This window comes from Vanessa atalanta, chromosome 18 (assembly GCF_905147765.1).
Source record: "Vanessa atalanta chromosome 18, ilVanAtal1.2, whole genome shotgun sequence".
NCBI lineage: Eukaryota > Metazoa > Arthropoda > Insecta > Lepidoptera > Nymphalidae > Vanessa > Vanessa atalanta.
The window spans coordinates 7,949,855-7,963,603 of NC_061888.1; the positions used below are offsets into that span (position 1 = coordinate 7,949,855).

General features: G+C 32.1%; 1 protein-coding gene across 2 annotated transcripts in view; it reads right to left on the reverse strand.

Annotated features, from left to right (window-relative positions):
- LOC125070881 (homeobox protein prospero) overlaps positions 1-13,749 on the reverse strand; it is a 53,059-nt gene that overhangs the window by 1,699 nt on the left and 37,611 nt on the right. For both annotated transcript variants that reach the window (XM_047680883.1, XM_047680882.1), the window contains one exon: positions 13,502-13,656. In XM_047680883.1, the coding sequence (XP_047536839.1) occupies positions 13,502-13,656 (155 nt within the window). The remainder of the gene's footprint in view (positions 1-13,501; positions 13,657-13,749) is intronic.

The following is a 13,749-nucleotide window of genomic DNA, read 5'->3' on the forward strand; positions in this document are numbered from 1 at the left end:
AATTTAAACAGAACGCTTAGATGAAAAAATATATAAATATTTCAAAATGTATTCATAATTATACGTGTATATATTTTGATATTTTTTCAATATAATATACTTAAGTGTCGTAATAATTTATTGCTTGGGAACTGTAAGTTCGTTAAAATATATTAAGATATAAAGAAAACACTTACAAACTCTAATTATGATTAAAATATAACTGCCATTGAATTACTTATCGTATAAGTACACTCATATGTTTTAATTATTAAATGTCATCAATACCATCATTACGATGATAGTATTACCAGATGGTTCAAGCTCTGCTTGAGTATTAGATATATGTATAAGAGGTGGTGTCCTTATAATTAGACGTTATAAGTGTCTTGAAGCAATAGTTGAATGACCTAGTAACGTTGATTGGATTTGTTTTTTTTTTATTTAGTTCAATATCATTTATTCAAATATCGAACGCTTTTCATTAGATGGAACTGTTTTAATTTTATGTAGCTCATTTAACTACATAATAAATTTTGGGGTCTCAACAAAGAGTTTTTAATATAATAATTTTTTATACTTTTTTTTTTAAAGAAAAAGAATAAAAGTAATGACGTTTAAATCTAAGGTAATTTGTAAGCTGTTGACGTGCGTATCGATTATCGACCTGTGATATGCGGGTACTTTAAGTAGGTGACGCGAAATCATCGAACCGTATTCAAACGGGACTTGTCTGAAACAAATGTTCATCGAATAGCGCCAAGTACACTGACAACCCGTAAATTTCACATTGTTGGGTAACAGATACTTCTTTTCAGACGGTTTTGAGCTCATTTCTACAACATGATACTGCTTTACTGGGGATTGTTGGAAATACATGAGGGAGAACCTCTTCAGCAAAATGCAGGTGTATTCGCTGTTTCAATGACTACCAAACATATTAAGAATATAACAGACATTTAAGGACGTCACGTAGTAAGAACGACTCTAGAGCTCATATTCGAACGTCGTAATCTTAATTCACCATTTACGTATTATAAACACTGAACCATTTCGACTCAAATAGCGATACTTTAAATAAAATATCAATCGCATCAATATGAAATAAAATTTTGTAAAACTTAAAACAATATTATCGCAATTTTCAACTTGAACGTGTTGACATCCATTTGGAATAAAAATGTGAATTAAAACCGTTACTGTGTGAATCAGCTGTTGCTATTGTGCACGCATTCGGCTTAACGAATTTTGGTAATGTAAAGGTTGAATGAATCTCTACCTTCTCCAAACGAAATAAGGCGTAAATTCGCTTAATTATAAACAACGTAAGATTCGCGGATTTTTCAGACAATAGAAACATTCCAAGCGGGTTATCATCAACACCAAGTGATTTTCGACATTAAATTATGGTTAATAAAATTGAATTTTCTGTGAATGTATTTGTTGTCTATTGTCTACTAATTCTTAAGATATCGCATCTTGCGCCTACCTGGGGCGAACGTCTTGAATGTCATTGTTTGCTGAAGCCAGTTGGTGTTTTTTTTGCGAAAGTTTCTTATATTTTGTTAAAAACGGAATAGGGGTTCGAAGGAAGTTACTTTACTCGGTCTGGGAGGAAATTAACTTTCATTGTTTGAAGGGACGAATATATTTATTTTTTAATTTCTTTATAGTTCGATATACGTAATAACGAACGATATCGTATATAAATATTCCGAAATGGGCCTAAAAGGCTAACCTAAACCTAAAAGTTCTTCAAAGTAGGTTTTAAATTATTATATTCTATCAATTACATGATATGAAACATAATTTAAAATTAAATATTACACGTAACACTAGCAAATATAATGTTAATTAGTGTAATATTAGCAACGTATATAAAAGTACTTTTTTTCATGGTAATATAATAATTTAAATTAATGTAAGAATTTTAACTCGTAAATTGGTGACCGCAATATAGGGTCGAAAGAAAGGCGAAATCTCAACTCTTGTCTTATTCTCCCCTCAAGAAACATTCGATTCCCGTGTGAACCAAACACTTACCATAGACTTGAGAAGAGAAGGAGAGACATACGGGACTTATTTCCATTATTCCCTTTTTTATATAGAAGCTGCTTTCGAAAATATCCTTATTAACTTATCGACTTTATTTAATTTGCGAATGCTTTTTATATAAAGAGACAATTTTAAAATAAAATCTCCATTTCATATTGCTTAAATGTAAACGCTTTGAATTTATCTGTTTACCTTTAAAATAAATTCACGCAAACAATAAACTTTCGACTCTTTATTTTTACAGTTTATGGTTTTATTATGGTAGTAGCTGAGTTTCTTTCGCCGGTTCTTATTAACTTGGTAATGTTTAATATGACAATCAATAAGTAAGTGTAATGCTTTTATATTGAATAAAGAAATTTTATTAATTAAGAACAATTATCACACCTTACGTCCGCTCTAATATTGTCATAACTCTACATATCCCTAAGTAAGTCCAAGACGTTTCTCCGAGGGGTCTGACTTATTGTTCATTTTTTTTTCCATCCTTTCATTGTTGACTCGCTCAGTGCGAATGTTGAAGCTCTTTATACTAAACTCGATTTCATAGTTCAGCTATAACGGATTTTGTTTAGATTTTTCGAACTAACTTGTTATTTTAACAATACTCGGCTACCAAGCGTCATGTAACGATGGAACATATTCGTAATCTGGACGGGTAAACTAACTAGGTATATAGAATTTGTTTTAAATTGTAGTGAACTTAACGTAGAACTGGACAGAGCAATTGATAATGATTAATGAAGTTTCATAAGTGATCACTTGTTGTAGATCATTTTCATTGTTGACATATTACACATGTGTGTGTGTACATTATCGTGTACATTATATATTTTACTGGTTCTTAATACGCAAATAAATATTTAACTGTTGTATCAGTTTTGAATAAAGATATATTTTTTTTTCATGTAATAAAGTCAAATACAGTCAAAGATTTCAATCAGAATTTATTTAACTAGTTATATTTATTATCAAATAGCTATAAACCTTATCAAAGTGCTAACATTATTGTTTTTAGATATTTTTTATTTTATATTTCATGTAAAAATAATATCGATATCTCAATGAGACAACGGCATCGCATCGACAATCGACATGAGATCGGCAATCACGAGTCACGACACAGATTGGCAGATGTGCGCTTGCGACCCTATTCATTACGACAGGCCAAAAATATTGTCACGGATAATAATACATTTGCGGAATAGTCGTAAATAGAAGTATTTATTTATATAAATTAATATTTAAGATAAGTAACAATCTTACCTACTGAGATATCCTTTCTTAAGGAGATATTGAGGTGAGATGCTTATATTTATATATGATGATAGATGTGGGAAGCTTTTTTCTCTACCTTATATAACCCTTCACCGCCACGTATAAAAATAATTATTAACCCAAATTAAGCATATGTAATTCATTGTTGCTCGGATTTAACTCTAGACGATAACATTACGATGAACACCCATCCACTGGGCTATGTCACCTCTGCATTTGCTTCTGAACATATGTGTGTAATATCAATAAAACTTTAGCAAATACTTTGTATAATAATAATTTGATTCAAGTAAGTACCACCATGATTAACGTTGTGTTAAATATGGGTCAGATTGATGTATTGTCGTTTTAGTTATTTCTTATTTTATGTCCAAGTCAATGCGGGCGAATTGAATGTTAAGATTTGCTTCTCTGATTTAAAATTCAAATGCAAAATATTATAGACAGCGAATAACAGTTATATAACACAACAAACAAATACAATTATGACATTTTCTACATATTGAACGTTTTATAGTATAGAATATTATGTAATCAAAAACTTGTAGTAATAAAGTTTGTTGTAATACGATACGTTAAATATAAAAAAATTAAGTAGGTAGGTCAAAACTTAGATTGTTTTACTATAAATTAATAACTAATGTATGGTTAATTAATACGCAACAAGAGATAACTATCTCGGTATCGTTAGTTTCCTTGTACCTTATTTACTTAAACTCGAATATTTAAATTTTATTTTAAAAAAATATCAATCATATACACTCGAACGAATATTAATTATGAGAACATTTTGAATTATATTAATGTCATATTTATCAAAATTGTTGCCAGTTTTCTTATTTCATTCACGTCTGCAATGCGGGCTCAGTGTGCGTGCTTGATAACTGGGGTAAGAACTTCTGAGATAGGTACTAATTATGGTTTTTTTTTTATAGCGGATTTTTGTTCAAAGTCTAAATGTAAATGTTTATTTATTTTATTATCCATATTAATTGTCATTTTTATATCATTTAAATAGAATATACTCAGTGACACTTGTGAAAGTAAAATAATAAAAATGGTAGTACCTTTTGTCTTAGCTATCATTAACAGTGTACTGCATCCAATTTTAATAAGAAATTTATACACCGTTTATAAATACCTACATTTTGCAAATTAACATTCGTTTAAAAATATATAATAGGTCTGTAGCTATTAATTGATACAGCGGCGTTGCTTAATGTCATCAATGCGCTATGCTACCCTTCAAAACTCAATAATAGACGCGCTTAAAAACTATACATATACAGAGAGTTTAAACTAAAGGGGTGCGTAACATTTGGTTCGGAACTGAAAAATAGTTTCCAGACATTTCCCGGTGACTTCACCAAACACTCATTTCGATCGTTGCCAAATACAATGGTTATTAAAACCTGATGCTCGGCTCATGATATGGGGAGGTATTACGTTATGTACTACATGCGCAGCTATGTACTGTGTCTGTGAGAGTGGACGCCGTCCAGCTTTCCTAGAGCACGGCAGAATGAGCCGATGCGGCAGAGTAAGAATACTTTTAGACAAAAAAATTGTATTTTTTTTTTTAATATTTTTATTTTACTTTTTTTTAATGAATCTTCGTTTAGATGCGATGGACGTTTCAAAAGCTAAATAAGTCATTATTAAAAATAAAATCAAACAACAACAAACAATGTTAGTATGAAGAATAGCGTGCGGGAAAAAAATCGTAATTCGTTAAGCGAAAGTTCAGTAATATCTGATTGAAGAAGTTGATATCGAGGCGCATTTAAAATTGTACAAAGTTTTGAGGAACGCGCCGCCTCTGTATTTTTGTTCTCTGTGTAAAAGTCGCACGGCGCTGTGCACACATGTACACGGCGCACACATAGGCGCCAGTAAAAGCGAGTAAACTAATACCGGGCCGGATTAATGCTTCAGTTAGTGAAAAAACTTTTTTTCAGACTGCGCCGTCCGACACAGGGCCGCACTCAGACAAAGTTCAAAGGAAAATTATTAAGTCATGCGATATTACGTAATATGAAACATTATATTAAAAGAATTCGCTCGCACATAAAAGGTAGGGTATGTTAGCTTAAATTTTCACTGTCATTATGAAAATTTTGATGTTAAAAACATGTTTTACATTAAATATATCACATACTGTATGAGAAAATATGTTGTAATTCATTTAATACGATTATAGAATATTGGTTTTTCAAGCGACATTTCCGACCAAGCTGTAAGTGTGCTACGAATTAACGTAACACACGAAGCCTTCAAGAAAGTACTACGAAAATAATAATTTGATATATTTATTCAAATAAGAATATTTTGTTATTCCAGTTACCGTAATAAAAGCGTACGATAGCATTTCGTAAGTAGTATACGACATGCGGGCTGTAGACAATAATCTATGCCTCTATACTAAAACGGCAACTTTCTCGCAAATAACTCGCTTATCTTACTAACGGAAAATCCTATAACCGTACAATCCCTACGCTTATGGCGTCATCATTATATATATATCTCTATTGTTTAGAAATACTAAAAATAAAGTATGAGGATATTAAACAATTACAAATATATCTATAGAAACAACATCTCAATAGCGTTCTATTGACGTTATGTAACTATAATTTTAAAGACTATTAGAACTATAATTTGAATTGACCTTGAAAATTCAAGAGTTATTTGCAAATCATGTTAAAATATGTATTAGAAAAGTATAATAGAGTTTGTGAACTGCATTGTTTAAATAAGTAGACACTGAAAACCTTTTTTTTTCCAGATATCATATTGTTCGTTTTTTTTCATCATACTAGTTAGTTAATCATACTAGATTATATAAAAGTCCGCCTAGAAGCGAGTGCGGACCTGGCTAATGACTCCCTCCTCGCTGACCTGCCTCTGTCTTGTACCCCACGCTTCAAAAGTTCAGCTCATTTGAGTGCTTGCGGAGATTTTATTACCCCAACTATACTCGGTATTAAAATTTCGAAAAAAAAGGGTTGAGCAGACGCGCGTTTAAGGGCCGCATTAAGCTGACCGTTCGCGGTTACTTGATTTCAGGATTAGTTCGCTAATTACTGTTTTGAGACAGTTTCAAAAACCAGTTCTGGACGTTCTTTTATTTTCAGTCGTCCATGCTTCGTTTGAGTGCAGTCTACTAAAATCGAATATTATGCGAGACCCATGGTTCATTCCTAAAGAATTATTTATGAAACACTCCAGTACAAATATAACAGATTCAATAAAAACAAGCTTACACAAACATTGAAATTGAATATTGAAAATAAATACAGATAAAAAAACCTAATAATTTTAAAGGTAATGGAGTTCCGTAATGTACCTACAATACTGGCCGTTGATAAAAAATACAGAAAAAAAAAGTTGATCACTTCAATAAATACGAAGCCAGATGCGCGCGTACGTCATATAGATTTGTTTTATCGTGACGAATAGTAATCCGAGAATATGTTTTAATATGAAGGGTGTTGATCACGTGTCTAACAATAATTACTTTAGTGTTGCCAGGCGTCATTACGTCAAACCGCCTGCTTGCCATCGCATTTTCAGTTTTACTCAAGTTATTTCCCTAGGGTTTTTGTCATTGCCATTTATTACTAAGATTTCCGTGGCACGAGTTTTCACTTGAACTTATAATAAGTATTTTAATGTATTCACTGATGATCATTTCATTCCAACATAATGACTCGTTTCGTAAAAAGATTGTATTAACAGAAAAAAAAATTGCGATGTTTTCAAAGCGAATACGTACATAAATTCGCTTCTCTGAAATAATAATTATGTTCCATATCATTATAATATGCTCGATTTAAATATTCAAGTAAATCAAACAACAGTGTTTTTATACGTTGTTATCTAAAATGTTTTGTCCTTGTCGTATCCTTCTGTCTTCGCTGACCACTATCGTTAACAGCGGAAGTCGAGCAGCGCTGGCGCAGCCTTATCTCCCTCGGGAATGAAGTCAACGCGACCAATCAGCTGAGATCTCTAACACTTGAACATTCTTATATCAATCGTTTGTTCTACCAAGTATCGGCGGGTCAAGTTTAGCTGGACGTCCGCGAAGACAACTTGTTATATACCTACAGTTCACAGTATAAATGTTTTACAGTTATAATTGAATGTTTTTACTTCTTTGTTGTAATTGGAACGTGTTACTGAACTCCCTAAGGATAAGTTTATTATATTTCCTATCAGCTTAACCATAAGCCATATTTATGAAATAATTGGCCTCTTATCAACACACCATTAATGAATAAGCATACATAATTAGAAACACATTTTTCATCACGATAGTCGTAAGATATCGCACTGATAGAAACAAGTAAAAGGCGCGGCATAGGCCTTATACACATGGGAAATTACCCAAGTGCCACTAAACGACAAGTTTCTGACCCCGCCCTAAGATGTAATTAATTAAGTAACAAATTCTTTAATACGACAAGGTAAAAGTATAAAAGTGGCACATTTATATGAATATACGTATCATATTAAGCTCGCTTAACATTTCATTTAAAATATTGTCATTAACAAAAGAGGTTCGTTACGACTTTATCACTGGCCAGCTATCTCGGTAAAAAAAGAAAATAAAAGTCGCGTGACATCCAAGTTCCCGCCCAAAACTCGTGTGTCGTGTCATTAGAAGCGTATTAAGGTTTTTAAGGCAGAGACTAATGAAAGAACACCGCACCCGCTCCTTCGAGACCGCGTCAAGGCGCGCCTTACGATTGAACATATTTTAGTATGTTACAACTTTTAAAATGCCATCAATTATAAAAATAATATTTTTTTAATTTACATACCAACACTTTTTAGTCAACAGCATTGCACTGTAAAGTCGATGCAAAGATAGTGAATCTATGTAAGAAAATGTAATGATAAATAATGTTATATGATTATTATATATATTAAGTTTGAATTCGTAATTAAATCGAAAAAATAATAAAATTAATAATTAATAACGATTAAGTATGACACAGATAGTAAAATTAGTTCGATGAATTGAGGGTTTGGTGTGTGGGGAGATTTAATTAAAAATCGAAAGCCCCATCGAAGACAAGATAAGGTCGGTCGGAAGAAACCACCATTTTTCTAATTACGCTTTCATTAGTTGATGGATGCCTTACTCATGCTTTGCTTATGGCTTTATGTTGTTAGGTTACGCCTTGCTTTTGGCATTATGTACTTTAAATTGACCTCGAATTTTCTTGTTTGTTGTTTTTTTTTTCAAAATATATAAAAATAATGATACTACCTAAATTTAAGATTCCTACATGTTCTGTTGTACTTGTAATTTTAACGTATCTCTGCCAAAGCAAGCAATGAACATTGAACCCCCAAGCGTTTCGTACCGTATGAGATAAGTGAAAATATTTTTTGTTCCTCAAAATAGACTGTGCATTTTCATATTTTTGTATAAAAAATAAAGTAGGCCACTAGATAACCGGCGCATCAGGCCCCTCACATCGCGCATTTCTTGATTACCGCGATAAGTACCCCGCCTTGCGTGTTTTAATTATATTATTAACGACATGGCCGGCGAAAGGCTAATATTTTATAATGGCTAGCGTATGCAATGATATGTAAATATTCAGCCTCGCCCCGTTACAATTAGGAGCTTCGTTGCGTGCGTGCTAACCTTAACTTTCGGTGCTAAAGACATGTTACGCAGAATTTAAAAGCGAAGCGTGACATTCTTTAGCTGGTTATGTTCCGAATGGAATCCTTCATTGCCGCCGTACGTCCAATGTTTTTTATTTACGAAGTCGTTCTTTTATAAGACGTGAGAGCCCGAGTGACGAGTAATTAGCAGCTTTTTAGAATTAATTACTGGAGGTGCTCGTACGAGCGTGGCGCGATATAAATGGCCGGCCACTTGGCGCCCTAGCCTCCGCAGGCCTTATTAAAATGTTAACACGTAAATTAGACTCCACGGTTGCAGCGTATTAGCCAACCAATTAAATTTTAGAAGCAGCGCATACAATGCAAGGTGACTTCACATCTACGTTCGAGGCATAACAGAAGTCGCGAACCCTATGCTTAGATCCGCAATATTTTCTTTACACTTGGATAACGTTTTGAGTGCTTCAATATTAAATTGCGCACTTAAGTTTTTAATTACAAAAAAATTAAATATTGAACTAAATATGTACGAAGCGAGTTAGCACGGTAAGTTAAAAAGGCATATCAAAATTGCGACGTAAGGTTGGCAACATTTCCGTTTCCGACCGTGAGAGTCCTTGCATATGAGAGATTTTATTCTCAGTTGAATTAATTAAAATATTCACATTTGATATAAGTAATTCTAATTAGTGGTGAACTTATTACTTTGTGCGATTTCGTGTTCGGTTGAATGAATCACGATTTAAGCTAGGTCTGATTGCGACGTTTATTATTATGGTTTAAATGAAATGCGGGGTCTAAAAATGTAATTAAGTCGCATAATGGGAGATTTTGCTTTAATGCAGGACATCAGTGAGAGGTGTTACGAGTCGCGTCAGGTCGCTTGTGTGTGACGCGTTAAAAGGTTTGAGGCTCGGTTAGTCTAAGTGCAGACCCTCGTGCTACTAGTTGGATGTGTGTAAAGATTAATTGGAGTGTTGCCTATTCTAACAATTTACGCCTTCTCTGACGGGCCGGCCGCAGACCACTTCTGCGCAACTTAATTAAGCGAAATAACTTAAACGAGTCACCGTTGCTAATTAGAGCTATCGTCGTCGGCTAATTCTACGAGTGACTCTTTGTTTGCAAGCCTGCGTTTCTTTGAGTTGCGCGCCAAAGAATTTGTCTTTGCATCGACTTTGACTGAAGGATGTTTGTTTTGCCTCGAGTCTGTAAAGATTCTAGAGCTAATTTTGAGAAATACGCAAACTTTGACGACAAAAAAGTTGTTGCGGTGGTTTTTTGATTGCGTAAACTGTCCAAAAAATATACCAAGTCCTTAAATACTTACTTATATTTGTATCAGATAAAACGTTGTGATTTAAAAATATTAAAAGAGATGTTTAGAAGTTTCGTTTACAATTCTTACTCGTAGTTTGTTTGCCACTTAAAAGACTAGAGAAATCGGCTTAAGGCGCTTACACGCGCGACAAAGCGACTAAAAGACAAGGAGCTCTCGCCGGTAGAGCACTTCAAGCGAGTACGTCAACAAGTGGCCAGTTGTGCAGCCTCCTTTCCTCCTTGAATATCAGTGTATGCCCTTACGGCGTTTTTAAGATTTTTGCGAGAATACCACAACATTTATCAAACACAACTTGGAGGCTTTTTCTTTTTTTTTATGCTTTAAAAACGATGTTAGTGTATCCGACTACTATTTCATTGAAATACCTACATTTTTCTTTGTTTTTTAACTTCATTCATCAGCTTTCTTAGTTGCACCAAAAATCATTAAAATTTAAATACGTTTTTATTACGGTTCGCTCATTAGCGCGATCTTAGATATTGTTACTTAATCAGCTAGCTATAAAAATATAAAAAAAAAAATTAATTCTCTACTTGATAATATATTTTTTAATTGTTCTATTTTAATGATTTCTGATTCGTATTGACTTGTATTTTTAATTAGTATTTACTAATGGTTTGAACAAGGGAAGGTTTGTTATTGTTTTTAATAATTAAATGCGATAACAATTCACAATTATTTTCGACAATCGTCCACGACATTTTTAAGTAATGTTATGTTTGTTTACCTAAGATAAAAACGAAATAATTTGTTAGCACAACGAAGTTAAATTTAGTCAGTTTCAAAATGCAAATGATCAATTATCAAGCAATGCGTTTTGCTCGTAACGATTTGATTGCAAAGATTTACAGTAAATAGACATGTAATAGAGTGACATTAAGGACAGTGTACACAATCGAAGACTATAAATTTAAAACGCCATCAATTCGCTGTCTTGGACACCTTGGTTTGTAATTGCCTTCCGTGTACTGACCCTCACCCTTTCAGTTTTCCTTTCAGATGTTTATCGCAAGGAAATGGCCGTTTTCCGTCCACAATGCAACCATTAAGGGACAATACAAATGGGGCTAGTTGTGTTTCAAATGTTTTAATATTTCTTTCAGTATTTTAAAAGACTCACTTTATTTTTTATCTTTAGTTTGGCTAAGGATTAAGCAAACAACTTTTAAGCTGTATAAGATATTTCATGTTCAAATAAAATAAAAAAAAAAGTTGACCATCAATATTTCTGATTTAAATATTCAAAAAAAGAATAATATATTTATTGTGCATGTGTGTCAATGCAATAATACATTATTAAGAATAATAGAACATAAACATGTTTTGAAACGTCTTAGATAAAATTAATTAATGCTAAGTTTTCTCGCGGTTACTATGAAATATTATACGTATGCTTTATCTTAGAATACCAGGAAAACTAACGTCCGCCATAATCAATAATTCCGTGAATTACACACAACGATATTATGTATGTAAGTGTGAATAATCTTATCAAGGCTTTTACGAAGTTCTGGTATTATCTACTTAGATAATGATAATACTAGCTTGAGATATAAAAGCTGTTATATGAACAATATATCAAACTCGATTGAGGGACATTTATCGACGCGTGCGACCTTATTTCTTTAATTAAGTATATTTTTATAATATAGGTACTTTCAAGTTACTTTCATATAAATAAGATTACATGCTTTAAATTGTGTCAATAAATTATGTAATATGCACTTTAATAACTAAACAGTATTTTAGTATCTCTCGTGGTAGTTTTGCGTGAAAATGAAATGTTACAGGCACGCAAGGTTAAAAAAAAATTACGTCGATCTTCACGTATTTACAGAAATAACGTATAAAGTGATTATTGATTAAAAAGTATACCAAAATAAAATAACGTTAATAATGTACTTTTAAAGTAAATTAATGTTATTATTTATGTAATGTTGCAATTCTAGAGCAGAGCGGAACTAAATGAATGTCGGTTAAATTGCAAAAATATCAAAAATATAACGTCGTAAGAATTAAAAAAAAACATTTTTTAAATATAGATTTAAAGACAAAATCTCGTAATCGTAATACGTTTCGAGTTATTAATTATCCTGTAAAATTGTGTAACTTTTTTTTTATTGATTGTGTTCGTAGACTTTGTTTCTCTTTAGATAGTTCAGATAACATCGAGTGTTTCGGCATAGGGTTAGAGATATGCAAAGAAGGGGAAGTATGCGTTATCATAAGCACGGGCCATGGCAGGTGTCCCTTATCAATGGGTTGATAACGCGAAAATTAGTCGAGTATAAATCAATACCGGGCCATTACTACGTTACGATGACAATTTTATTTCATTTGTTTTATTTTTAAGAATTTCGCGTATATATATATTTTTTCTATTTTCCGAATAGTAAGAATGTAAAAATATAAAGTAATTTAAGTAAAGTAATGATTATGAAACGCATGTCTGCGTCATGTCGCCTCCGTATTAAATTAAAGGCTAAAAATTGTCTAGCACCAGAGGGGACACAAATTATATACAATTTCATCATTGTTTATTCCTTTAAATCGACTTGTAGGTGAGTTTAACAAATATACATAATCGTTAATAAAAACTATTATCACATTAATCTTATTTTATTAACTTTGATTCGAATAAATTCATTTATTAAAAACTGTTAATGTGATAAAAATTGTTCATGTATTCATGTTATATTTAATGTATAATAATTAATTTTGTATTTATGTTGCAATCTGAATGTCTGCGTTTAATATAATTATCGCTTTCGTAACCAATAGAACAGGGAGTGACCCTATCTAAACATTTCTTAATTAGGAAATAGTGAAATCAAAAGCCCTTCTAACGCAATTCGTACGGTAATCGAATAGTAAATAGTTTAAGAACAAAATATTTCAAGATTTATTTTCGAAAATTTAATTTTATATATATTTTTAAAAGAATTACTTTAAATAGTGTAGTTAGTAGTTTATATAATTATTTTTATAAATTGTTTGTCGTTTTTTTTAAACCTAATCTGATAAATCCCAGAAAACGATATAAAACCTTAAATCCAAAATAAGATTAAAGTAAGTGGATAATTTATAAGTGGCTTAAGATATTTATACCATTACTTAAAGTATTACTTATTCACTTTACGCTTAGTATTAAGGCCTTAGATTTAAATCTTTTTAAAAATATATATATAAATTCTCACATACCTGAAGTTTGAGAACCATTTCACGAGCTGAGCCGTGTTATTCTTGTTAAACTTGATATCTGGGAAGTACATCTTGAGGACTGCGGAGCTCGGGTAGCGCACCCAGAAGAACATCAGCTTGGCTTTGCGGAGATGCATCGGCGTCAAAGTTGAAGAGTACACCGGAGTTAAGGATCAAATTGGCAAAATGTGACACAACAAATCATTATAATGTAATAAGTAATAATTACTTGGGTAAGTTTTTTTTTT